Source organism: Tauraco erythrolophus, chromosome 1 (assembly GCF_009769465.1).
Source record: "Tauraco erythrolophus isolate bTauEry1 chromosome 1, bTauEry1.pri, whole genome shotgun sequence".
Taxonomy (NCBI): domain Eukaryota; kingdom Metazoa; phylum Chordata; class Aves; order Musophagiformes; family Musophagidae; genus Tauraco; species Tauraco erythrolophus.
Genome location: NC_141465.1, coordinates 67,518,494 through 67,546,366, shown reverse-complemented (window position 1 = coordinate 67,546,366; position 27,873 = coordinate 67,518,494). Strand labels below are relative to the sequence as shown.

At 39.4% G+C, this 27,873-nt stretch overlaps 1 protein-coding gene across 2 annotated transcripts; it reads left to right on the top strand.

Moving 5' to 3' along the window:
* Nucleotides 1-1,164: 1,164 nt before the first annotated feature.
* On the top strand, nucleotides 1,165-26,582 carry UPF3A (UPF3A regulator of nonsense mediated mRNA decay). 2 transcript variants are annotated; one of them, XM_086610676.1, is made up of 11 exons: nucleotides 1,165-1,407; nucleotides 3,476-3,582; nucleotides 11,866-11,972; nucleotides 13,965-14,063; nucleotides 14,159-14,269; nucleotides 17,460-17,515; nucleotides 17,607-17,765; nucleotides 19,576-19,736; nucleotides 21,144-21,173; nucleotides 23,217-23,511; nucleotides 26,409-26,582. In XM_086610676.1, the coding sequence occupies exons 1-11, from the start codon at nucleotides 1,180-1,182 to the stop codon at nucleotides 26,580-26,582; spliced, it is 1,527 nt and encodes a 508-aa protein (XP_086466802.1). In that variant the 5' UTR covers nucleotides 1,165-1,179. The 2 variants fall into 2 exon arrangements, with proteins under 2 accessions (XP_086466802.1, XP_086466795.1); XM_086610669.1 differs by lacking the exon at nucleotides 21,144-21,173 and having other exon boundaries at nucleotides 1,180-1,407.
* Nucleotides 26,583-27,873: the final 1,291 nt, after the last annotated feature.

Here is a 27,873-nt window from a genome sequence, read left to right as displayed (position 1 = left end):
ATGTGCCCTTACTTCGGAGTTTGCTGTGCCTCTGCCACCAAGACTAGGAGGAGCAGTCCAAGACATCTCAACTCACTCAGGAATTTCAAGAAACTTTTTGGATCTAAACGCTGCAACATTCATCAATTGCAATTGAGGCCTCAATAAGCCTTGATCTGATTGATGGATCGGTACTTACTTCCAGATCAACTACCTGGAAGGCCAGTTTCCCTTGAGGGTCTCAATTCAGGGACACCTTGCAGGTGAGAGATGATTCTGAAGCTATATTACTATGTACCTCCCACATTCTTGTACTTAGGCATTACTGGTGACCTCCCCAGTGATTTGCCACTGACAGAGACTGGACTGTGGCACTACCTGACTCTACAACCATTCATACTTTCTTGTTTGATATGTTTCTTTTATTCATTAAGACAAACTGGTTGCCAAACATAGCAGCGTGTGACAAAAGATATTGGGGCTGATGCAGAAGAGCACAGGGTGTGAGGCTCTGAAGGCGCAAAAGCAGCAACTGAAATTTTGGGAGCCAGTCAGAAAGGCAGGGAAACGTCAGCCCGAAATACTCTCCAGCCTGGTGCATGGCCTGGGAGGCTGAAGCTGGTGGTGCGTTGCTTGGGTGCAGGCACCGCTCTTCCAGGTTGACAAGATACTCCCTGCAGCCACAAGACTCCTGAGTCATGAGTCGATGCAAGCAGCAAACTAATAGACTCTTTTTCCCATTTCCCACCATTTCCTCCCCAGGACCTGGCTTGCTTTCAGGCCCTGCATCCTAAGAATCAGGGTGACGCATCCCCGGGGTGACTGTGACCACTCTGTTGCAGAAGGGAGAGGCAAGACCAGGGCACAGGGAGGCCTGAGCCAGGCCTCCACAGCCAGGGCCGCCAGACATCTGTGAGCTTCGGTAGCGACCATGGGAGGAGGGAAATGGATAAATTTATCTGTCCCCTCCCCACTGGCACAGTGCGGGCCCTCCGGGGTTCCTGAAAGGGTGTCTTCCCGCTGTCAGGGAGGATGGGGATGAAGTTCGGGATGCGGACGGGGACGCCGGCACCCAGACTAAACCTCTGACAGGATGGGGGCGGGGGAGACACACCCCCGCGAAGTCTCGCGAGATTCCGCCAGGCCAGCGGCCAGTTCTCGCGAGGTTTCCGCCTCGCTGCAGGCGGCGGCGGCAGTTCCATGCGGTCCGAGCGGGAGGCCGGACCGGGGCTGATGCGGGGCGGCGGCCGCGAGAAGTGGCCCATGGACGTCCCGCTGCGGCGGGAGTCGCCGCGCCGCGACCCGGACCCTCCAACAAACCCACTGCCGCCACCTTCCCCGCCCTCTCCGCTGCTGCCGCCGCCGGCGGCGCTGCTTCACCCGGCGCCGGGTAAACAGCGAGAGGAGAAAAAAACGGCGCTGAGCAAAGTGAGGGGGCGCGAGCGCAGCTGCGGGCGGGAAGGGCGCGCGCGGGGCGAGGGGAGCGCAGCGGGGGCCGCCCCTGGGGCGAGGGGCGGGGGGCGAGGTGGAGGGCGGGGTGTGCGGTGAGGAGCGTCTCCGGTGGGAGATGTCGGGGGGTCAGAGGGAGTTCGTTTGCAGCGAGGAAGACGGTGCAGGTAGGCCCCATTCACCAGGCTGGATCTCGTTTCAGGAGGCTCTGGTGTTGAAACGGATGTTTCTTCATCTGCAGAATGAAGGTGTTTGTTCACTGAAGTGTTTTGAGACCCTCAGCAGCAAGTGCTGCAAATTCGCCTGCCCTTTCATTCTTCAGAAATCAAGGTTGGCTGTTGCTGTAGCAAAGCAGCTCCTGCAAGGACAAGAGCACTTCTCTCTCCGTGGCTTTATTTGAGCACTTTTCAAAGAATACTTGTGTAGAGTGCTGTGAGATTTGATTTATTTCCATTTTCTAAATTGGAAAATCAAAGCACTGAACATCACTACAACTTAATTTAAATTCAGATATTGGCAAGAAATGGAAATAGATTGCCTGAAGCTTGGTGGCCATTTTACTGTTTTTTGTGTTGGCATCGTTCTGTCCCAGAGGTTTCTGTGTGGTTTCCCAGCTTTTATTATTGGCTAGTTTACCTGAGTGTGTTGGGTTGACTTTGGGTGGCTGCCAGACCCCCAGCCAGCTGCTCTGTCACTCCTTCTTCAGGAGAACAGGGGAAGAAACAAGATAAAAAAGCCTTGTGGGTCGAGATAAAGACAGGGAGATCACTTACAAATTGCCATCACAGGCAAAACAGATGCAACTTGGAGAAAATTAATTTACTTCATCGTTAATTTAAAAAATTAGAATAGAATGATGAGAGACATAGATTAAGATTAAAACACCTTCCCACCCTCCCAGGCTCTACCTCCTCTGCCCGCAGGCAGCACAGGGGGTTGGGGAATGGCGGTTGCAGACATAATATAGCAACTCCTCTCTGCTGCTCCTTTTTCGTCAAGCTCTTCCCCTGCTCCATCGTATTGTCTCTTCCATGGGAAACAGTCCTTCATGAACTGCTCCAGTGGGGGTCCCTCCCACATGCGGCAGTTGTTCATGAACTGCTGCAGCATGGGTCTTCTCCGTGGGCTGCCATCCTTCAGGATAAACCTGCTCCAGTGTGGGCTGCTCTCCACGGGCTGCAGGTCCTGTCAGAAAACCTGCTCCAGCATGGGCCCTCCATAGGCTGAAGCTCTGTTCAAGGCACCTCCACCTGCTGTGGCATGGGGTCCCCCATGGGCTGCAGGTTGGATATCTGCTCTACCCTGGTCCTCTGTGGGCTGCAGGAGGGCAGCCTGGTTCACCGTGGTCTCCTCCAGGATAATCTCTGCTCCAGCACCTGGAACACCTCCTCCCTTCCGCCTCTCACCTTGGTGTCTGAAGGGCTATTTCTCACACTTTTTTTCCCCTCACTCCTCTGTCTCACACACTGCTGTGCAGCCTTTTCTGTCCTTTTAAAAATAAGCTTTCCCCAGGCTGCCACCATTGTGGCTGAGGGGCTCAGCTGTGCCCTGCGGTGCGTCCATTGGGACCAACTGTCTCCAGCATGGGGCCGCCCTGGCCTCTCCTCACAGACGCCACCCCTGCAGCCCCCCACCACCAGGACTTGGGCACATAAACCTAATACACAAAGGTACTGTTGTAATAAAAGACTTCAAAGTTAGTTTAAATAATTTTAAAAAGAGATCCTGTGAAAATTTTGTGTGGTCAGTATCTTTTTTTTTTTGTTCATTTGTTAACATATTTTGTAATTGGCTAAATTGCAATGGTTCTCAAGCTCTTAATCAGAATATTTCAGCTACTCTGCAATTTTACAGTATTAGCAGAAACTGAGATAGGCAAATTGTTCTATCTATCAGCAAGTCCAAGAAGGTAAATCACTAGGAGGCTGGTGCTCCAACTGAAGTTCCCAATTTGAGGAAGAGCTTCTAAAGAGGAGTCATATGACTTGTATAGTCTTCTACAGTATTTAGATCAAAGATAAATTTCCATTTTCTTTTATATGTGCAGGTAGTTATTCGACGGCTTCCTCCTTGTCTAACTAAGGAGCAACTGGAGGAACAGCTACATCCTCTACCTGCCCATGATTATTTTGAGTTTTGCACTGCTGATCCCAGGTGAGGATGAGCTGTTTGTGCAGGTTTTCAGGTTTTAACTTTCATTGGCAAAATGCAAAGACTGTTTATTGGCTGTGAGAAAGTGTCACCCTAGGGCAAATATCGCAGTTTTTTCATGGGTACCATTTGAGCTTAGTTTCTCTGTTTGTGTACATGTTTTTGTATGTATTTCATACAGTTTTTCACATAATCCCGTTCACTCATTTTTGTCTCATTCAAAACTAAAAAAAAAGTAGTGATTGATTTAAAAGAAACAGAATTGCTAGTTTATTTATATAATTCACTCAGTATCGCAGTGGTAAAATATGATTCCTTTTCAAACAAAAAATTTCCAGAAGAGAAGAAACTTAACCATTAAAATAAACAAAGCAGCCTGTATGCGACATCTGCACGTGTTCTGAAAAGCTGAAGTATAAGATCCATCTTGCCTGTCTTAGCCTATCTTAGTGTGCAACTAATCATCCTCCACGGGCACCTGATTCTTTCCATTGACTACAGAGGGATCCTGGATGTTTATTGCTGACCAACTTTAAAAGGTAGAGGTGGCTCCAGCCAGAGCAAACAGCCTTTCCTTTGTAGGGAGTTGTTTGTGGCAAATTGCACTTGGAAAGATCTAGTTCCTCGGCGGATTTTATTTGAAAAGATACTGCCACTTCTTGCCACCACTGTGTTACTAGGTGGTTAACTCTGACTGTATAGGTTCTCTCAGTCGGTTCCACAATCAGAAAGAAATGTCTGTTTAGCAAAATTTTATGGCAGTTGCCTGACTTAGGTGGTTACACGCGTGTGCAGCAACAAAATAGTAGATGCTTCAGCGTTTCTGTTAGAACCATAAAGGATGTGAAGTTAGGAAAGGAGAGTATTTAGTCTGATTGAAAGTCTTTGTAGTTACTTGCATTTCTCTTCTGAACCTCATCATCCGTATTTCCAAATGGGTCTCTTTAAGGCCTCTGTCCCAGCTATTGATTTGATAAGGGGAAAATATGAAAGGCAAATCAAAAATTCTCTGAAGAAGACTGTCTCTGTCCTCAGAGTGTTTAACTGCATAAATGCTAGGAGACAGTTAAAAAATTACAATTTTAGTCTTCCAGAACAATTGTTGGCCTAAGAATTTAGGGAGTCAGCCATCTTAGAAAAGGGAAGGCACTGACAACAGCTGTACATATAAAGTTTCATTTTCTCTCTACTTTTTGTGATGAAGTTTGAAGTACTCAAAAATCTTGTTGTCCACTCATTTAATTGCATCTGTGTTAGGCTACTGATGAGAGATATTGTGGGTTTTCTCTCATGCTGTGTTCTTCATCATGTACTTGCATATAGCTAGGGACAGAACATATGTTTATTTTTATTTATATATATATACACATATAAAAGTTTGTTAGATCGCCTATATGACACCATAGTTTGTTCTGGTAGAGGGATGAGGACATGCCTCAAACACTTTTAAGAATTTGTTTACCTTGAAGAGCAGATCTTGGTGATGAAAAATAACAAAACGTCTGAAGAAAATAAAGGTGTATTTCTTATATTGTTTTGTTACTAGACTTCAAGATGCAGCAAGCAAAAAATATACATTTTCAAACTTTTTTTTGAACAGTTAAATCTCTGATAAATGTTACTTGGATTGTCAATTTCCTTGAGTCCTGTTTATGAGCCCTGTAATAAAATAATGATCTGGGAGAAAAATGTTCCCTTCTTCCTGAGTTTTGGATTCATGTTCTCTTCTGCCTTCACAAATTTAAAGTCTCTAGAAAAGAGTGTTTTCATATAGATTTGAATTTTTCAAAATGAACTGTTTCATATTCACTTTTTTTTTTTTTTGCTTCATCTTGCTTCTTAAAAGTTATGCTTTCATTCAAAAGATGTATTTTTTCAGAATGGGTTTATCTTTACAGGGTTTGTGTGGCTGCAACTTCTTTCAGCAAACTGCACAGTTCAAACGGGCATTTAGCAGCAGTTCTGCAGAGTATTGGCTTAAATGATTATTTGTTCTTTGACTGGCCTGGAATCACCTTGCTTGCTTTGCCCACTTTGTTTGAATGTTGACACATGCCCATGTACATCTGTTTATGAGTTAACGTGTTCACACACTCTAGAATATACAGTAAACTTTCAGAAATGTGTTCACACACTCTAGAATATACAGTAAACTTTCAGAAATTTATTGTAAATTAGAGACAAGATTAATACAGTGAGTCTTAGTCTCCTCTTATCCAGTGGAGAATTCTTTTCCTGAGTATAAAGCATTGTGTTGCGGATGTCTGTCATGTTGTAGATAGTTCACCAAATTTCAGAAGACTCTGTGTGGATATGTCTTCATGCCATTCCAGCTCATGGGAAGAGCTACAGGATAAGATAGACATGTTCTCTCTACAGTGTCCTCTCTCTTTCACTAATTAGCTTTTTTCTAGATCATGTATCATGTGCACGGTGGCAACCAGTCCAGAGAATTCAGTGATAATAAAAACATGGGAAAGTTAGAAGCATATTTCACATTACTGAACAGAGAATGATTCGGAGGAGCTACTCAGTGAGGAGGATCTGTTTGTTGGAAAGGAGCATACAAATGTTTTGATGCAGAAGGAGACAAATTTGCCTTAAGAGCTGTAACGTCTGTGTTTAACTCCATCCTGTGTAACTCTAGCTAACAGAAGTTTCTAAGAGCTCATTCAGGTTTTTTCAAATGTGGAGTACAGACTCTTTTTTCATGTAACACTGCATTAAACTATAGAACTCCTTGTCAGAAATTGGTGCCAGAAATGAATCTATGAAAACTTATTAAGCACAAGGGTACAAGTTCTGTAGTACCAAGTTCCTAGGCTGCAAGTAGCTGAAATGATATACTAGGTGAAGTATCAGTGTATAGTTTCCCCTTTTTAATAAACTAAGCATTCTCTACTAGTTGCTGTTGGAGGGAGTACTAGAGAAGTCTAACTATAGCTGTTTCTACATTTTTATTTCCCAGGTCCTCTCACCCTAGAGGACAAAAAACAGTTGCAGTCCTACTTACATGCTTTTTACAAGAAATGCATTCTTGACTCCAGTTTCACTGTTTTTGCAGTCTAAAGGTTATTTTTAAATTTACAATGTGGTGTTTTTATAGGCAAGCTATAAAACTTTTAAAAATTTCATTTGATTAAGTAATGTCATTCATGTATAACACTTCTTCAATTACATCCATTTCAGTAAAATAATTTCAGAAAATTACTTTTGCATTGTGTTTCATTCACTTTTTCAGATTCACCTGATTCACTCACTGCATTACATTTTTTCTGTCTTGTACATTGGCATCAAAATGCAAACAGAACGCTGTTTCTGTGACTTTAGGGATGTTTGTTGGACAGACACACTGCCTATCACTGATAATAAAGACTCTGCCTTCCTGACAGTCTATCTTGTTCTCAGACTCCAAATATTAACTGTTTTTTTCCAGATGCTCTTTTGTCTGCGTGTAAGTGTTTCTGAGTCTTCTAAAACTTGAGTCAAGTGATTGAGCTCTGGCCCTGCAGGATTTTGTCATCGCTCAGGACTGGCACTGAATGCTGAGTGCTGGGACTCATTAATAAATGTGTTGTGAGGCTGTAAAAGTAGAGAGATCTGAACAGGAGCTTTGCTGATGGGAAAGGCAGTCAAATAGTTGATGCCATGATATATATCGCAGACAGTGATTAAGCTGCTTGCGAACAGCGCTCCTTTGCCCTTCGTAACTTCATCTCAACATTTTGCTCACGATTATTGTAGGCAAACAGCACTGATGGTGTAGGATGGCGGTAGGGACCCAGGAACTGCAGCTTTGAAGGGCGGCGCCTTTAGAGCTTCAACAGATCCGCCACTACCGTGTTCTGGATGGAATGAGTGACAATCTGTCGTTACAACTGTGTAGTCTGTCTGCTTCTCCACTGCCAAGTGAATTGTGCTTATTTATATCTGTAATTTAAAATTATGCCAGTTCCATCCACTGTGTGAATGACCACAGAGGTGAGAGACAAGAGGATGAAGACCAGTGGATTTTAGCTTGACCTGACAATGTAGATGATGAGTTATCTGTTTGATCAGAAATTATGTGATACATGAACGGATGGAGGAGTTCGTTTAACATTCCAAAATTTAGATGTAGAGATCTATATATTGAAGTTCATATACATGTAAGTATATATGTTTATACACACACACACACCCCCACCCATGACTGGTAAATTGGTAAGTATTTTTGCTAAGATGTGATACCTGTTTTTATAGTTTTATAGTTTACATGTTGCTGTTTATACTGCAGATAACTATTCAAAATTGCTTTCCTGTATACCAGTCTTTTTACACAATTATATTAAAACATACTTTGTAGAAGAAGTAGACTATTAGGATGTATTTGTTATTAAAATTACTATGGAAGTAAGGGTTTAAAGAGATGATAGTCCAATTATTATAGGAATACATGTAACCTGAAAGATTAAGCACTCTTGAATACACAGCAGAAAACAAACTGAAGAAATGTGTATAGTCAGACTCATCTGGGTTATTTTCATAGAGATTACTCTAAGTGATATCCCAGAGATGCCAACATCATGTGCAGTGCATCTGTCCAAAACATGATATGGATGGAAAGCAGCGTTCTAGACAGCAAGCATATGGCAAAGCAGAACCAGCTGTCTGATTGTAAAGCTAACCACGCAACCTCAACACTGAATTTGAAATCCCAAATCAAATCTATGCTGGTAGATACTTGATAAAAGGAAGAGACTCAGAGAGTCCAATTGCCCTTCTGTAGGACTCAGTTGGAAGGCAAAATCCTGAAGAGCAAAAGCTGTATTTTATCCGATAACCGTTGAATATAAGGTACAAAAGTAGAGCAGAACTGTTTCTTTCTAGGAGAGGGTATTAGCCACAGAGTCCCTGTGGCCCTGTGAAGCCCCGTGCGTTCTTTGCTGTGCTGTTGCACTGGTGGTTTTTCAGTGGATACATGAAGAGGGAGCCCAGGGTGGGTGGAGGTGTGGGAGCTGCAGTTGTAAGTCAGGTGTCTGAAACGCAGACTGAGACAGTATTTCATATGCAGGCCAGTGCTAAGCCTTTCCAATTTGCTATGTTCAGTTAGCTTCCCATTTAGAGAGTGAAATTTATGCAATTTTTTTCAGGCACACTGCACACTTTGCTGGATAAAAAGCCCAAGACAGGGTTCTGAAACACTTGGCAATCAGGCTTTTATACACTAAGCATGCTGACATATGTTTCTCATACGAAAACCAACTATTTGTAGAAGTGGCTCCATCAGAGGAGGAACCTGTAATTGCTAAGCATTGTCGTAGCTGTGTTTGTACAGTCTTCTACCCTGATAGATAACGACAATTATGGACAGACAATCCGTTTTATTGTGCTACTGTGCACATCAACATCCTGCTCTGTGCAAGTATGGTTTGATTTTTTTTGTATGTTTTTGCTGATGTGAATGAAGTTCTTTAAGACATTAATGATGTACGGCAACAACATTAGATCTCTTACTTGCAAGGTAATTTCTAAATCTCTGCTTTCCAGAGTCCAGTTTATACATTTCAGACTCAAGTTTTTTCTTACTAGTAAATGCTTAATAACCATATCAAATGATTCTCTGTTTCAAAAGATACTCTGATAAGCCTAAGCTGAAAATGTTAGAAAGATATGTTGTATGCCAGGAAAAGTTTGTGTTGCCAAAGCAGATGAAACAGATGGCAATGATGTACAAGCTAAAGGAAATAAGGAAGGAATAAGTCTTTGTATTTTCAGTTCTGTTTCATGATGGTTATGTGCCCAACCATAAGGTTCTATGTTACTGCAGAAGAAAAATAAAATTCCAATGGTACAATGAAGCTGTTTGCTGTGCACGAGACAGAGAAGAAGTGCCACAATAATGTAGTGGCTGGGATACTTGTCTGAGTCTCAGTCTTTCATCTACAGAAAGTTTTAGTATTTTACAAACGCTGAAGACGGGTAAAACACTTAAATAGTTGTTTAGAGTAGGAACTGAAACTCAGTTTCTCAATCTCGGATAATAATAACTGAACTGAAAAATAATGCTCTCTCAAAATTCCTGTTTTTGTCTTGTGAATCTTCAGCACTTCAAATGTATAATCATATCAGTCTCTAATATCAGGCCTCATTTACTTTAAACATCAAAGAACATGAAGCCTAAGAATAGTCTTGTTAACATGACAGGGAAGGAAGCTTACTTCTTCCTGGGAGCCAGCAGTTACCAAAGACACTTCTTCACCGTTCCAGCCATTAGGCAACACAGAGATGTTTCTTCCAGCACAGCTATAGGTTGCCACAATAAAATTTCCTCCTTTACATACACTTGTAAGCCTTTTTTAAAGATATTTTTTTAAACTGAAAAGTGTTACATTTAATCTATTTTTTTGCTTTGAAACCAATGAGAAGGAAGCTGGCTTGTGTCACCTGCTTTGCATTTTGGTGGTGACTCCGTAGCCACCCTCGAGGTACTTTGTGCTGTATTTGCAGACCAGAGGTTTGCGAGTCTGATCACAGAGGACTCTGCAGGGTTTGCAGAACCCCATGGCAAAACACAGCCACGTGCCACCCTGCTCGTTCAGTCCAGCTTTCTAGAGGTTGCTTGCAAGTGGTCCATAGCTGTGTGGCATCTGTGTGGGCTGAGGCAGGTGAGGGAGCATGCCGTGCCTGTAGCGTCTTTCAGCACTGCCTTGTGTCAGCAGCATAGCCCTTGCCATGCCCTGGCGGGCGCTTCTGTGGTTACCTGCTTACAGTTCGCTCAATGCTATTCCCATCCTATAATACCAAAATACAATGAGTATCCGTGGATGAAATGGCTCTTCCTTAGAATTAGCAAGTTTATCCTCTGCATGTTCTAGAAACACTCCTGAGCTGATATTTGCAAAACATCTAAAAGGTTTGTTAAACCTTTCTCCTGGCTGCAATATCAAACACAAATTTGATGGGTTTACAAAATCGTTGGTTAGTTATTGATAGCACTGCTCTTTATGGTCACCTTCTAACCCCAAAGTGGAATCCATATAGATGCACGTTTGAAAAAGAAAAAAAGACTTGGTTTGTAGTAACTGTGTTGCTTTCAGCTGCCATGTGTGTGGATCCTGTGATGCAATCCAAATTTTTGCTCATTCGCACTCATTGTGAAATCCCATTCTGAAATAGCTGTAGGATTGAAATAATGTTACAACTGTGTGTGTCTGTTGTCTCCTGCTGCTGGTGGTGAGTTGGATGAGGCTTTGAGCAATCTGATCTAGTGGAAGGTGTCCCTGCCCATAGCAGGGGGCTTTGGAACTAGATGATCTTTGAGGTCCCTTCCAACCCAAACCATTCTATGATTCTATGATTCTAAACAGGTATTTTAAAGCTAAGGGCTTATGTTCAGATATGTTCCAAAACCTGCCCTAATACATAGTCATCACTGAAGGCAGTTTAAACCAAACTGGTTTATATCATGGTTGCAGGGGCTTGCAGCATGTACATGCCATGACTCACAATAACTTAGTTGATGCATGGTAATTCATTAAATTACCTCAGTATCATTGTGGTTGGTTGTATGCCAGCCCTGAGGTTTTTATCAGCACATTAAACATTTACCCTTGGAGCGGGATCTATGCCAATAAACTCTTGAAGAATCAGAATCATTTTAGGTAAGTAGCTGTTCTTTCTTTTGCTAGAAATGCTTTGGATTTTCACAGTAATTGTTCTTCAGAACTAGACTTTGCATATATATTCATACATGTGTATGCCAGATGGAATTTATTTATTTGTATATAATTCAGTGGATTGTCTTGCCAATTATTACATTATTTAGTCTTTCTTAAAGATGGATGTCTCTTTAAATACAGCGACAGCTTGGCAACTGCCCTTTCAGAGGGAGCTTTTACTTACCTTTTGCTGTTTCAGCAACAGAAGACTTTCTTAGCATACCTAAGAAGTTCCCCAAAAGAACTGCTGTTACTCATATCTCTTAAATCAGAAAATATTAGACTTAAAGCTTTAATCCTGCACAATGGAAACGTATGCTCTGCAATTTAGGGAGACATAACAAAGTAGAAACATTTGTCTCAGTTCAGAATGAACTTCAGAGTTCCATCCAGGAACTCAGTTGCTTAGTTACTTTTTGTCATATATATAATTAGATATGTATATGTAAAGACTTCGATATGCATGTTTAAGGTAGCCATTCCTCAAAAAAGATGAGAATTGCAGTGTGATCCTTCTAGTTTTACTATTTTCCTAGTCCTGAACAGAACAGTAAATAACAGAAAATAAAATTGTTTCTTGTTGCAGCCTTTATCCTCATCTCTATTCAAGAGCGTACATTAACTTTAGAAATCCTGAGGACATCCTTCTTTTTAGAGATCGCTTTGATGGCTATGTCTTCATCGATAATAAAGGTTGGACTATTTGTAAGATATTAGATATGTTTCTACACATAACACCATTTTAGAACATTTTTTCCTTTTTGCCAGGGTTTTTGCTCAATATACAGTTAATTACATAAAAATATATTACAATCTAGCATTTAAAAGATAGTGAAGTGGAAAATACTTTTGTCCACGCGGTCTTGCTTGTTTATGTGGTGTGTATGCTTTATCTGCATTCTTGTACCTTAAGCAATGCACTATCAAGATCCTATTAAGATAATTATTTTATGCAAGCTTCACAACTCATCACAACAGTAACTGAACACTTGGAAGCATGAATCATTACCTCTTCACTGTGTTTCTCTGAGATAAAGTTGTGCCACTTATTCCAATCTTCAAAGAGCAAGATGAAAACTTGACTTCATCATTTTGGTTGCCCACTTTGAGATATGTACAGCTTGACTTTTTAAAGCATTTGCAGACATCTTGAGTTGAGTTCCAAGAAAAAGAGCAACAAAGTTTGTTTCTTTTTTTTAAAAGTTCAGTCTGCAAACGTTTGCCCAAGAGTAAAAAAAACTCTATAATGTAGGTGTGGATAAACCCCAGTCTCCTACAGTAGGATGAACCTACCATAGCCAAGAAATGGTGCTGTCCCTTTAGCAGTTCCTTGCCTCATTCACTCGTACCTTCTGTAAAAAATTGCATGGGTTGTGTAACACGGATATAGATTTGTGGGTTTCTTTTATAGATATTGTTTATTCTGTTCACTTAGTGTTGCAGAGGTCCTGCAAAAAGTAGTCCTGCCCACTTTTACTGGACAGTTGATCTCTGAAGAAACTGTCTGTCAATCTAACAAATTCCACTTCAGCATTTCCTACCCGAGACATTTTATAGGCTTCTAACTTAATCAGATTTGGATGGATTTTTCTAGAGATTGAGAACGACGCATTCCTCGCAGTGTGTGATTTCCAGATTTCAAATTCTGAGTGGTTTAGATGAAAAACTAGAAAGAAACTATTTTTATGATTCTGCCAAGACTTCACTTTGTCTAAATTAAGCACATTCTTCAGCATTATGTTGGATTGAAGCCAGAATATTCTGTACGTTGCAAAACAGCCTGGATACAGCCGGCCAGTTTGGCATGACTGTGCAAATAAAAAGCACAAGTTTTGATCGAAGGTGCTGTCTGGTGAGGCTTCTGGTGGCATTGCATCTGTGAGGCTAGAATTAAAACAAAGGTTACCAGGTTCAATAAGGTTAACAAATGTTCTAGCAGATTTAAGCACAGTTTTCACTGGACTTGAACAAAGCGTAATCTTGAACCTGCTGCAAGTGGAAACCAGGCAAAATTCAAAACCTAGACACAGTTCTGACTCAACTCCAAAAAAGAATCCGGTATTTAAGGCAGAATTCAACACAAAGGAACCATGCCAGTAAACGCAGGCAAGAAGTTGTGCAGTCCATCATAAATAGAAAAAAAAGTTTTGTAATTCTACGTGCTGAGGTTTACAGTTTTGATTCTGAAAGAAGGTGGTATGTTTTTTGATTGTGTATTACTCAGAATTTATTTATTTATTAAGCTTTTGGCCACAAAACTTCACAGAAGCAACTCAGTTGTTTCAGGTTGATTTCCCAATAGTACTTATTCACGTCAGACTGAGATTTTAGTTAAATTTTTCTAATCAATGAATATCTGTGAAGCATTAAAAGGGAATTATAAATTACAATGCAAGAATTTTATTGTGCAACAGTAGTCATCTTCATTTTGACAGTCTGTGTAAGCATATCCAAAAAATATGAAATGTTTATGTATAGAATTAAAATATAGACGTATTTTGCTTTGAATATAAATACTGCTATATGCAATTTTTCATTGGAAGTTTAGGATGGGATTGTGGAAACATTCACCTTTGATTTCAAGTAAGACTGCCCAACACGAGTTTCAAGAGTTTTGAAAATCGTACTTGAATATAAGGAATGTTTCTCCCCCCTTCAAAAAACTAAGCTTTGATCTCTTTTAAGGTTTGGAGTATCCTGCAGTGGTTGAATTTGCTCCATTCCAGAAGATTTCAAAAAAGAAACTGAAGAAGAAAGATGCCAAAGCTGGGAGCATTGAAGATGGTAAACATATTTTTATTGTCATCACAGGGGAAATAGATTCCATTTCTATCATGTATTGCAGAATATTAACATAATTTAAAAATTTTTCTTCACAGATCCAGAATATAGGAAATTTTTAGAGAGTTATTGTGCTGATGAAGAGAAAATCTGTGCCAATCCTGAGATTCTTTTGGGAGAGATTGAGGCCAAAACAAGGGAACTCATTGGTCTGTTTTCTTGATTTTTCTTAATATTGTTGAGAGTATTAAATGTCTTACTTTTATATCTTCATGCTATTACCTGCAAGAGCTGACCTATTCAGTCTAACAGAGATTGAGATTATCACAGTAAAATTTTGTTATCCAGCCAAATAGTGACAGGAAACACCCCACCTATTTTTTTTAAGTTTCTATGAGTGGAATCACCTGACTTCACTGGTAGTTTTGCATGCACAGTGGCTTCAGAAATAGGAGCTTAATACTTCTGAATACTTACAGATGTGTTAAAAGATGGAAGATTTGTTTTTAAAAGATAAAATGTGTTAAAATATGGAAGATTTATTTTTAAAAGATAAAATATTTGAACACTTAACAGTTGATTCCTGATATTTGCTGCTTTTATTGAGAAACGTGAAATGATTTCTCTTTGTTTTCATGGTCAAGGTTCTGCAAAAACTTTGAAAGTAAGGCAGCACTTGGTTTTCTGTATGCATGCAGCATGACTTTCACGGTCTCTGGGGGAATCTTTAGTAAGACCAACATTGAAACCTTCAATGCCAGTAGGTAGTTTTCAGGATGACATGGAATGTTCATGTGGCAACATGCAGAACACTTACTCTTTCCCTAGGTGTGACAGTCAAGCAAGAAAAAAAATAATTGCCTTTGCTGTTACTTATTTACACTGTAAAAGTAGTCACCTCTTTTGATTAATGCTGTTTTTTTGTCCCTGTGACAAGCCTATCTATAGAGTGGCATTAATTATTCTTCATATGCATAAATTAATAGTTGACTGGCAAAATTTGGAACTTAAACAATTTAGAGGAGATGGAAATGTTAGAAGTATGGACATTTAGAGAGTTCTGTAACCAATAAAACTTATTTGTTGCTTTTCTAGATAGGGAAGTTCCCCAGCAATTTTTATTTACTCCAAATCTTTCCTAGTATTTGATAGCCATGTAAAACCAGTCAAAAGTTTCTGAGAAGGTTTACCATTTCAAGATTTATTAACTTTAAAATATTCTATCAATGAAAACTATTAGTCTTGAGAGTTGGAGATTTCAGAGTAACAATGTTACTGAAGGCAGCTTTACATTAGGAGTTTTAATGTTTGTTTGTGTTAAATCACAGGAAATCAAATTAGCTGCTGTATTCTTTCTGCTATTCAAAACTGTGACCATTGCTATCGATATAAAAATGAAGGTTGTTTCCGTGGTTAGCATGTGTACAGCAAAATTATGTAAGGGTTTAGTTTCACGTCCACTTTCAAAGGTGTTACTCCTACTGAAGTCAATGAAAGACGTACCTAGGACTTTGTTGGCAGAATTGGCGTTCACATTCTCAGCATTTCTCCAGGTAGTGTTACTGAAAACCAACATGTTTTATGCGTCACGTCAGGTGTGTTAGCTCATCAGTTTCAGTGTGACAGAGAGGTATAAAAAGAGATTTTCTCTATAACAAGATGAAGGTAAGCTCAGTCTTCTGGCTTGTTTGTAGAGAGCAAGATAAAATATAAAAGTTATGATCTTCATTTTTTAGTTTATTTTCTTTTAAAATTTCTTAAACATTTAAGAAAAGCCTCTTAGATTTTTATTTGCAGTAAGGCCCATAAGGTTAAAGTTTGACACTCTTTTTTGCTCTCCTTTTTTGATAGTACTCATCACATTGCCTCTCGTCTTTGAACTTCAGGTTATAATTTCTTACTAAACCTCTTCCACCACAGGCTTAGTCGTGACTAAGGTCAAGTTCTGGACTCCAAATGTGGCTTTTCCTTACCCCAGACCTTCCAGTTACAATTTGTGGCCACTTTCACCATGTAAAAGTGCCAAGAGATGGACATTACTCAGTGGAACTTAGGGGAGTAGGAGAGACAGTCAGAGCTGTGGATCTGAGGGACTGGTAGGGAGGGTGCTGAGGACCTAAAATTTGTCAAAAAGTAGAGGATAGGGAGAAAGGCAGCACGGGAAGTCTAGAGATTGAGGGAGGAAGATTTCAAATCAGCAACCTTATTTGGTTCGTGCTTTTGACCCGTGATATTTCCCAAAAATAAATATTGACTCTTATCAAGCCTTCCCATTCATAACTATGTAACAAGATTTTATCATTAACGAATGGGTTGCTAGCAGGACGTTTAGACTTTCAAGACAAAAACATTCAGCTGTTTTGGAGATATGAATTTTGTCTAGATTTTGGCTATGCCATTTTAAATTTAATGAAGATTTTTAAAATTTCTTTCATTGTTTCTTCTAAATCCTGTCATGCATTCCAATAGTGAAATTTTCTTCTGGTTTGATGAAGAGTCCTATAAATAATTGTAAATTCTTTCTAGTGGTAAATATTTTCTGTAACTCTATCCTGAGACATCTAAGGTTGACAGAATTTGTTGTAACTACTCACAGATGATGTATGTGAAGTTTGAATTCAGTGCTGATAGTCATGAGTGCTGTGTATGATACAGAATTCCATTGTGGTCTCCAAGTTTTGTAGGATTCGGAGATGGTTCAGGCAGGTGGCTTAGGCTAGATTTCAGAGTGGGGAGACAGCTCTGTAACATAAGAATGGCTGTGTGATCCAGTAGATGAGGCATTTTATTTGTTATTTGAGAAACTAGAGTTTTATTGAATCTGCTGATACTTTGCTGTATAACCTGGGACAAACCACTTAACGCTTGTTCATCCCATTTTACCATGGAGAAGTGAATGCTAATTGATGTTAAATGAAAATGTTATATGAGAATGAAAATGTTTCCTTCATTATGTACTTTGAAATCTGGGATTTAAAAATGCTATATGAGCTTACAACAATGTGATCTGTATATGAACAGCAATATAGCTAGGTTTTGATGTGAAAAATTGAAGTGTAGGAATAGATTCTGAACGCGTTTCTGTCCTTTTTGGTGAATAACCATTTGATAAGCAAGAGAAAAAAGCCATTCTCTGAACTGAAAAGATACAATTTTTAATTAAACATTGAATAATCATGCAGCATATCTGTTGCTTCTAATCCTAGCAGCAAAAAAGCAACAAAGTGTTTCTAAAACAGAATGATGGGAATGCTTTCGAAAATATATAAAGCAAATAGGTTTGTTAATTATTTAGCTCCCTTGAAGAGAAAGCTAGAAAAAAGGGGTTAGTACTAAAGTAAAGAAATGAGTACATATTTTAGGAGTTGAACACTATATCACAAATTTTTTGTGTTTTAGCTAGAAGAACAACACCCCTTTTGGAATATATTAAAAATAGAAAATTAGAAAAGCAGGTACGTTCAGACTTTTGCCTGAAGTTCAACATTTATGTTTCACGTGGTTTTCCGTTGGACAATTTACAATTAATCGTTCTGAACTCTTCAGAGAATACGAGAAGAGAAAAGAGAAGAACGAAGGCGGAGAGAATTGGAGAAGAAACGTCTGCGGGAGGAAGAGAAAAGGAAGCGCAGAGAAGAAGAAAGACGTAAAAGAAAAGAAGTGGAGAAGCAAAAGAAGATTTCTGAAAAAGAAATAAGAATCAAGGTATCTTAATGAAAAAAAAAACTTTTCCTGTTAAGTTATCCAGAAGTCCTGTGGTATCTCACTTACACTGTTCATGCAGTGTACTACGGTACAGTATGGAGATACCAAACCAGTACAGTATGGAGATACCAAACCAGTACAGTATGGAGATACCAAACCAGTTTCGACTGGAAAGGGAGGTAATTTAGGTCTTTGACTTAAGTAGCATTATTGAAAAGTGTGACTAATTACCTTAGGTACAATGATGCAGTTATGGCAGGCAACTCAGATACTTTTATACAAACCCTGCCACATTCTGTGTCAACTTAACCTGACAGAACCAAATTGTTCTGTGCTAACAAGTTGGAAGATCGTTGCAAATATGGCTTTATCACTTTCTGCCATTTAAATCTTCATCTAGCCATGTGCAGAGAGTTTTTTATGTTTATGCTTAGAACTATTTATTTTGATAATGTGCTTTAACCAAGTTATAAGTTATTAGTCTTGCTGATTTCAGGCTGTGCTGCCTTGTAACGTTCTGAATGCATGTGCTTTTAATGATTTTAATTGGGGAGGTGTATTTTGTGCTCCTAAGTCTGGACATTTAAAACCTTATTTGTATAAGGTGACATAGATAAAAACTATTCATCTGAACTAAATTTTGTGGTATTGGAAAGATTTTATAGGCTGTTTTGAAGAGTAAAGTTGGTATAAGAGTCTGTAGCTTAACGCAAGGGCACACAGACTCACTCCATATCTTGTGGGGAGAAGCCACAGAGCTGTGTGCTTCTTCCCTCTTCCTTTTCTTCCTGGACAACATGTGCCTTCACCTGGATGTATAAAAAAAGTAAGTTCTGAAGCTGAATTACAGATTTTTCATATTTGGGCATAAAGAAAAACATTCTAGAACTTCAGAAGAAAATAGATGTATTCCTTAAACTGTATCACCCCAAATTGGTTATCCAAAAGATCCCAGCGTTTTTGACATACCTGTGGCAATGTGACCTTGAAAGCTAGTTCTGTCTCCGAAAGAAAAGGATAATATTACCTGAGAGAAACATCATACAAGTTTTAAATATTGGAGAAGAATAACTTGTGCTTACTTTGGAAGAACTGGTGGAATTAAAAGACTGATGAGATGGTCTGCTTGTTCTTTAAATGTTAGCGAAATAATTTGAGGCAGTTGGTCCTTCTATAAAGATTATTGCTGTAAAGCTAGACGCTACTCAAACCCTGCATGGCTTATTTGGTTCGAAAGGGACAGACTTCTTAGAAATCTTAATCTCCAAGGTGAAAATGCAATGTGATCTTTTCTGCTAACATGATTTTTTCATCAGTCTGTGTTTCCGTCAGTGTGTACTTATATTAAGCACCTCTTTCTATATGCCGGTCTGTCCTAAGTAGTTCATGTGTCACACATTTCATATATAATATTTCATGGAGTGAAGTATTAATCCTGCTTTTTGTCTTAGAGGTTCTGCTTTTTATTTTATTGGCAATAACACTGAGGTCTGTTATATGATTTCTAAGAAATTGTAGACCATAATAATATCTTTATATATAAAACTTAGGAGAGAAGAGTAGGTAAGTGCTTTCTCCAGTATTCTCAGCATATTTAAAAGTCTGCAGTTGAATGCCTGTTAGTGATTGTCGCTCCTTAGCAAAAGTAAACTGCCCTCTTTAAATAACTTTTTTAATTTTATACTTTGTAAAATGTGTTTGTAGCATTTGAATATCTTCAGTCTTAATAGGTTTTTGATATATTTAATGTATTGCTAAAATGTTTATTGCAACAGAGAATAATTTTACATCATAAACAAATATTTCATAGCTTCTTAAGAAGCCTGAAAAAGGAGATGAGCTGGCCAGTGAAAAGCACAAAGAAAAAGGTGAAGAAGCTGACATTGAAGAAAACAAATGGGATAAGTCACCTGGATCTGGGAGTATAAAATCCAAGTCATTGGATGGTTCACTAAAAGAACTTAAGGAAAAGTAAGTAATACTTACATTTTAGGCACCAAGTTAGATCCTAAATGTTTTCATTTGAAGGCTTAAACATGATATGAGTGGTGCATTGGCTGGCTGTTTTGTCAGCAAGGAACTGATTTCGTTCTGTGTGTGAACAAATCTCTGACTGTCCTTTTTGTAAAAGGTGTTTAGTAGCAGCTTATTGACCTGATGGCAATATTAGTGGATGCAATTTGTTATTTGTGAAATGTTTTGAAATCCCAGATTGGAAGGATTTCTTCATAGAAAGTCATTCAGCGTTTCATTGTTATTTCACCTGTTCCCCATCAGGAGCTCAGGTAAGGCCCTCCTTCCATTACTGATGCCAAAGACTAAATTGGCTAGGATGCCCTCCTTTTCCATCACACTTCCTTCATTTTTGCTGCAATAAAGAGATAAATGTGTTTGAGAAATGGGACAATGGCAGAACAGCTAAGGTGTGAATGACAGCCTTATGATGGATATGTGCAGAAGTTTGTCTCTGCCTCCCACTGCCTTTTGTGTTGCATGTGTAATAGTAGCAACAAGACAATAGTAGCCGAGGTCTGTGATTACTGTAGCCTAGAAGTGTCTTACAAATGTGTTCAGCAGCTGATTCTCTCTCTTGTTCTTTGTCATGCATGTCCCATTGCAAGCAGGATTCACCCATAAAATATGCAAGATACATACCTAAAAATAATATGCTGCTGAGATAAATAATGCTTTGTTTTTCAATAGAGTTTTTCAGCCAGGCTCTCAAAAGTACTTTGCAAAAAGAAAGAGCTGAATCTGAGATGTCATGTATATGTGCAACTTGTACGTATGGAGAAACTTGAGTATTAAATAGTTTGCGTAAGGTATTATATACAAAATATTAGAGGAAGTTTGAGATTGTGCTCTAGGAGCTGTGCAGGCTACCTGCCTACTCTGAGTAGTTTAAATTTTACCTTTGTCCACTTAGATTCTTGGTTTTTATGAGAAGTCTGCAGGAGCTGCAAACGTTCTCCTAATGGCAGACAGAGAAACAAAGACACTTCGAACACTTGGAAAATAAACCTGCTGAATTTGCTAATTGAAGGAATGGTTTGCTAATAATATCCTACTTGGATTATTCTTTTTTTTTTGTCTCTAAGGACTTCAAACATGGCCTCAGTGTTTATTATGTTGAGAATGTCCTGAAAGATGCTGAAAACTTCCTTTTGCCTCTTCTCTAGCAGAAATTGAAAATACTCAACGCCTTTGTTGATGTTCTTCAACAAAGGAAATACAGAACAGGGTAAACAGAAACAGTTGCAGGAGCAAGTCAGTTGTTTGCTAATAAGGCTTTGTATGTACTAAGCTTTTGGTGGTGCCATGTAGCATTTTTAATACTGATCTTGTAAGCTTAATAAGGCATTAATATAGATTTTCCAGGTGTAAATCAGAATCCTTTTGGCTGCACAGGTACAGTAAGTGTTACCTTGTCTTTCTAAGTGCTCATTTCATCATGATTATTAGTGGGGTTGATTAGGTAGCAAACTATGAGCTGTTTCAGCTGGATTCAGAATTGAAATTTTAGCTACTTTGTCACTGACCGAATAAACTGTAACTTCCAACTCTACATGCAGGAGACTGAATTGCCGGTTGGAAACCGTGTTTTAAGGCTCAGTAGCAATAGCTTTCTACAGTGAGTGAAAACCTCAGTAGGTGCATGAGTGCACGTGGTCACATATGGAGTTGGAACTATACCAAACAGAAGTGTGCTTCCATTCCCTTTACTTCCATTCATGTCTGCTTTCTTTTTGCTGGCTGCGTAACTTTGTCTTCTACTTTCTCTTTGTAATTACGTTATTGCCTGTCCCACTGTTCCTGCTCTTGCTTGCCTGTTCACTGTGAAAAAGTTTTGGAAAACCTTTAGAAGCCTTTAGAAGCCTTTAGAAAGCTGCTTTAACAACTCTTGAACTGGAGTTTGTATCCCTGTCAGCTGCCTGCCTCCAGGCACGTTCATTCCTTCCTCATCCACAGTAACAGGCAGAGGAAGAGACAGGTACCAGGCAATGCTACAGCAGCAGATCTAGATGTGTCTTTCTGGCTTCTTGGAAAATCATGTTTCAAAGCCTTGCTAAGACTCGGAGTTAGTGTCTAGAATAGCATATTAAACCTGAAGCAAAACAGCCTATAGCCACATAACCCTTGAGAACTGACATATATTTTATATATATGCATCTATGCTACAGGTATAATATCTCTGTAATTGGGATTCAGGTGTCTGTGACAGCTGGGATGTTGTTTCCACTTGGTGAATTTGTTATGCTGATGCAAGCACAATCTTGCCAAATGCTGAACAACTTACCTGTCAATCAGGTTTTGTTGCTGACCTCCGGCTCCTCCTGAAATGAGGCCTCTGCCTTGGCAGTCCTGCCAATGCCCAAGCTCATGGCAAAGGCTGACAATTTTCACAGATCTGTTGTTTTAAAAAAGAAAAAGGTGGTGCAGAAAGATACACTTTTATTCATATTAAACTGTTCTAAACGAGAAGCATATCGCTGTTTGATCACTGCGCCATCAGAAAATCTCCATCCTTTCTGATTGCCTGCTGATTCCCAAAATGTGAGCAGACCGTCAAAAGCAACTTTACTGTTTCAATTTTAAGTATTTATACATACGAAATATATAAAAAGAAACTACCGATATTTGCTTCTTTTAAAGTTCAATCTATTCTGTAATCTTTCTTTGTTATTTGCAGTTTTGCTTTATGAGAACATAAAACACTTGCTGAACAGGAACAGTGAAGTGGATTGTATCAGACAGGCAGCAAAATGTTGCAAACTGATAGTATTTATAATATGAACCTGTTGCAGCATAGCAGAAATTCAGTATTATGTTGTGGTAAGGTAATGGCCTTTCACCCAGATAAGATGTGCAAAGGTAGGCTAAATTACTTGGAGACATAACAAACAAAAGCCTGGAACATAAGTATTCATTTTCACACGTGCCTTCCACAAGTCGCAGTGTCAGTGAACGTTTTTAGTTAAATAGAGTCATAAACCAAATTGATACATGATACCTGCACAATTCCTTCGGCCCCTGAATGTTCCCATTCAAGGGACTGCTGATATACATGAGCCTTCTGGAGAACAGGCCACAAGACCTAACCATGCAGCATGAGTCTATGTAAAAGTGTTAGGGAACTATTTATGGGATTGCAAAGAGGGATAAAAGTTGAAGAACGACCCTTCCACAACAGTTGCATAGAAGTGAGATTTTGCTTGCAAAGCTTTTTCTGCTGTTTCGAACTGAATGCATAGTCAGTGGCCAGACATACACAGATGAGACATTCGGCAAAATTGCACATAGTCCCTTTTTATTGAGAAAAAAACAGCCTTGCCATACAACTGATCTAAATACTGTTGGAGTCAAAGGGAGGCTTTGCACTGTGTCCTTCAACAGCTTTTTCTTTTTACTGTTAATTGCATGAATTTTCTTTCTTTTTATACATACTCATAGGTCACAAAATGATAGTGACAAAGAGCAAAGAGATTTGGAGAGAAGATTTCGAGAAAAAGAACCTGAAAGACAAAGGTATCGATTGGATGATGGCAGAAAGCATAGAGCTCACTATGAGTTTGACAAGTTTGTGAGAAGGAGTGAAGAAGAGCTGAAATGGGGGAAAGGATACAACCAAGACAGAGGAAAGAAAGGGAACTACAACTACAGCTTCACTGTGGAGGCAGTAGACAAACTGGGTAAAGAGGACAAGTGTGATGACATGGCATCCAAAAAGGAGCGCATAAGAAATAAGGTTCTTTTATTCATTTAGGATAATCTTTCATTAGCTAAATATGCTTCAAGATCACAGGTTTTACTTTTGCAAACTGAGCATAAAGATGCTTTTTCAAAAAAAGCAATCCTTTATTTCATTTTCAGTAAAACCCAAACTTCTTTCTGTTGTTATCAGAGGACAACAGCAGTTAAAATAAGGTCACAGGTCTCTGCTTGTTCATACTTACAATATGCAGGAGGCTTTCTGTCTTCCTTTCAACCGTAGCATTTTTGGAACACTATTCTTGGAAGCCTTGTATTTTATGAGTGTATGAAAAATCATTATACTTCTGATCTGTAATGAAATTTAAAAACCGTGGCATGCAGTCTTTTAAAAATGTACTTCCATTACCCAGCTCATTATGGATTGACCAGGCATTGCTCGGTCGAGGAACTGTAAGGACTTAAATAAATAGCTGAGTCAGAGAGTATGGGATTTAGAGGGTATGAATGTGCAAATTCTTCGGTATTGTATACCCACCAGTATGAAAAGTCTGTCGTTTGGTTAGGACAAATTATCCATATGGTTGTTGTCAGGGAAGGAGCAGGTGCAAAACCAGGGCAAGCGGGGCCCGTAGCAGAGTGTGTAGTAGAGCCATCCCTCATTGTCTCCCAGAGACATGAGCATCATTTTTCTCAGACCATCTGATTTCATGGATGTGCCAGGGTCTTTTCAGGAGGTGGCTCTCCTTGTCATCCTCATTCTCTCTCCCTTCTGATCCTAGATTTTCCACAAAAGATGACCGAAACACTGTTTTGTGTAGAAATTTGTTCTGCATGTGGAACTCTTCTTTCAAACCAAGTGGCTGATCTGTGGTGTGTGCTAAGGCTGACACGGAGAGAACTGGTCATGTGCAGAGTGAGTCTGCGTGGAGTGTGCGTAGAGCAAGTGCAGGGGGACTCGCTGCATGTTGAGGAAGTCGCCTTGCGCAAACACAGAAAGCCTGGCGTGCCCCGTTTCTTGTTTATGCGCAGGTCAGCTGGGCAGCGTGGGTGAGGTTTGTCTGCATGCACACAGTAGCCACTTTCCACACACACCAGCGGCTCAAGCTGTAGAACAGTCAGAAGAGTGGCTAGATCAGGAACAGGAAGATGGGAAAAGCAATTTTCCTTGTGCTTGCCACGCTACTCTTGAAATCTGGTGAAGTATCTGCAACCTTGGAACTGGATGGTGGGTCTTGGCAGCCTTTTGTCAAGCGTTCAGAAGCCACCTCCTTTTTCTTTCTTCCTGTTGCGCTTCTGGTAGCTTGCTGAGTCTCTGGATTAGTCCACACTTTGGATGCTAGATTTGTCCCCTAAACAGAATAAGCAATAGCAGTAAAGTTTTTTGTAGTGTGGTGACTTTTTCCTTAGAGTATTTATCACGTAGATGAGAGTGAGGGGCTAAGCTTTCCAGGTTACCTATACAACTAAAAATGTCAACACAGTTTTTAAACAGAGATAGCTTGTACGAATTAATTAGAAAACGGGAAATTTCTGGTGTAAGTAACAGTTGTGCTAGCTTTCATGCAACCTGTGGAGTACAGCGTCTGTGATATGAAAGATCATTTAGACCTTTTATCATAAACTTCCCAAAAAGCACTGCTGGTGAGAGGATCTGGTTTTATGCAGCTGTTTGTGATGTAGAAAGATGTGTGTTATGCATTTCATACCACACTACAAAGCATTAACTAGAATGCTTTAGTTGTCTGTCCCAACAGTGAATCTTGATATCTGGTCTAAAGAGGGAGAGAGAAAAGTGGAACAAAAAAGACAAAGGTGAAGGAAAAAGAATGAAAAAGAGAAAATGCATATTGAGAGTAAGAAAAAAGAATGAAAGAACGAAAGACCAGAATGGCTTCGAATTATGAAGGCAATTGAAAATTAATATAGTTGGATGTAGGACAATTTCAGTGCTCTGCCACTGTCTTAAAATAGGCTGATTAATTTTGTTTGCTAAACTCAACACAAGACCTTGGTCAAAATGCTCAGGTTTTGGTGAATGGTTTGCTTCATAACATTAAAAACTGGTATTTGTGGGACTAAAATACTCTTACTAGGAAAAGACTTCTTAAGCAGAGTTTCTAAGCAGTGTCTTTTATTATTGAAATTTCAAGAATAAAAAGTGCTCTCAAGCATTGGCAAGTTTGAGGTGTCTTTTCCTTGTAAACTGGTTCCTGCTTCCATTTTCCAGTGATCAAATCAGTATGTGTGTGACTGGGTCACTCGCAAAGCCTGCGTGTGTTCAAACTGTACGTTATCAGTGGGTGGATTCCCCTGCTCTCATGCTCGGTATGGAAGGCGTGATGAAGCAGAGCAGTAACTGCAATTTTATTTTGATATGTATCATGAAAATGTGCCTTCCATGCTTAAACCGTGGTAGTGATTCACGGCTTGGAGTAGCAGTGCACACACATCGATTGGTCAAGTTCAGTTGAGGATAATTTTCTAGCGTTACCTGCTAAACAGGTCTTATTTTTTCATGATTATATTTAGTATTTGTCGTTTATCTGCAGAGTTGCAAGTGCACAGGCTATTGTTCTTCCCAGTCCATGTTAGTGAAGGTGGCAACATTTTTCAGAGTTTTACCTGTAGTACTGTGTTTGATAATTGTCTACAGTATTTCTCCTTGTTTACATCAAATGTATCGTAGGATCTTTAATTTTTACAGCTTTCTTCATGTATTCAGAATGCTTGGCTCCCAAGAATAGTGTTATAAACAAGACAGATACTAAATAGTCAATTTTCATTACACTCCATCTTTTTCCTGGGTCTTACGAAATGTAAAGTGATTTTACACAAAATCTACTTTCTTCACAAACATTCATCACTTCAAAATCCCACATACATATCCCGCACAGGTTTCTCAGAGCGTTAATCACATCTCCTTCCTTCTAGGATCGCCCAGCCATGCAGTTATACCAGCCAGGAGCTCGCATTCGAACACATACGGGATCTACAAGTAAAACCTACGAGTGCAGTGGGAAATCCTTTGAAGATGCTCTTGATAAAAAGTGCGAGGCAGATAATTCAGCTGGAGGCGGTTCTGAGAAGAGCGAAGAAGCAGAATAAAACAAACTGGAGAAAAGACTTGTGAAAAGGGACGTACTTCAGATTCAGTGTCATCACGAAAAAACCCATGGGGCTGTTTGAGAAGTCCACAAGCAATTGCACCAACAAAATTATAATAGCTCTGCTTCTTACTCTCTGTAGATTAAAGGGAAAAGTGACTGGAAACGTATAAAGTATCTTGCAGCAAAGGAATCTAGTTGCTTTTTTACAAAAAGCAGGGTGAACACTATTTGCCTAATTTAAAAGCAGTTCAATATTTTATTAATTTACCTGGAAATAGAAAGACTCTAATAGTTTTAAAGGAGTATTTATAGAAGACTTTTCAGAAGCTATTTCACCTTTTCAAGTCTAAAGAAATTAAATGTAGATTTGCATCAGTTTGAAATCTGAGGCACTTTAAATGTGTTTGGTGCATGACAGGAGGGTCACAGGACCCCTTCCCGCAAATGGCAGGGGCTGCTGCAGGGAGTTACAGTCCGGCTCGGTGGGACCAGCCCTGGGAGGAGGCTGTGGAGCCCGGAGTGTTTGCAGGAGGAGGCCCACAGTTTGCACAGTTGTGAGAAATGTCCGTTGGTAGCCGCACCTCATCGTGTTTATGTTGTTTCCCAATTAACTATCGTGTTAGCGAAGTGTTCGTAAAGCTACGAGTGTGTTCTTAGAGAGTTTGTCATTGTCTGAGCCACCTTTGCCTTTCTGTTTTAATAGATTCTTGTGCTTAAGAGAGAAGAAAGCTAACGCAAACCTCAGCACTTAAAGAATATATCTGGTTTTAATAAATCAGCTGTTTTTTATGGTTTTGACACTGACTTTTAAAAAAAACCCTGGTTGTACAGTGACGACTTTTTATATGCTGATGTTTCATAAGAGTTGCAGTTGCGAGACCTGAAAAATGTACGGTACGTGAGTGTTCTATGTGTTAAAAAAATCAAAACACATGAATGTCAACTGCAAACTACCATTTTGTAAGATCTAAGCCAAATTCTGCCTTCTGATGCAGACATATATATATATATATGCGTGTGTGTGTATATGTAGCTTCCATTGGTTTCAATGACAGCCACGTGTTTACGGAAGGCAGAACACATTCATTTATCTTTCATGGCTGAAAAATTCTCAGTTCTCCAAAACTGACACCTGCTTTGTCATTGAAGCTACATAGTGAAATGTTAATTTATTTCTACATCCTCTTTGAACATTTTATTATTAAGCATAACATCTAATTGTTCTGGTCTGAAAAATTATTTACTGTATTTTCCCAGATACTAAGCATTAAATAGAATAAAAGCCAAAA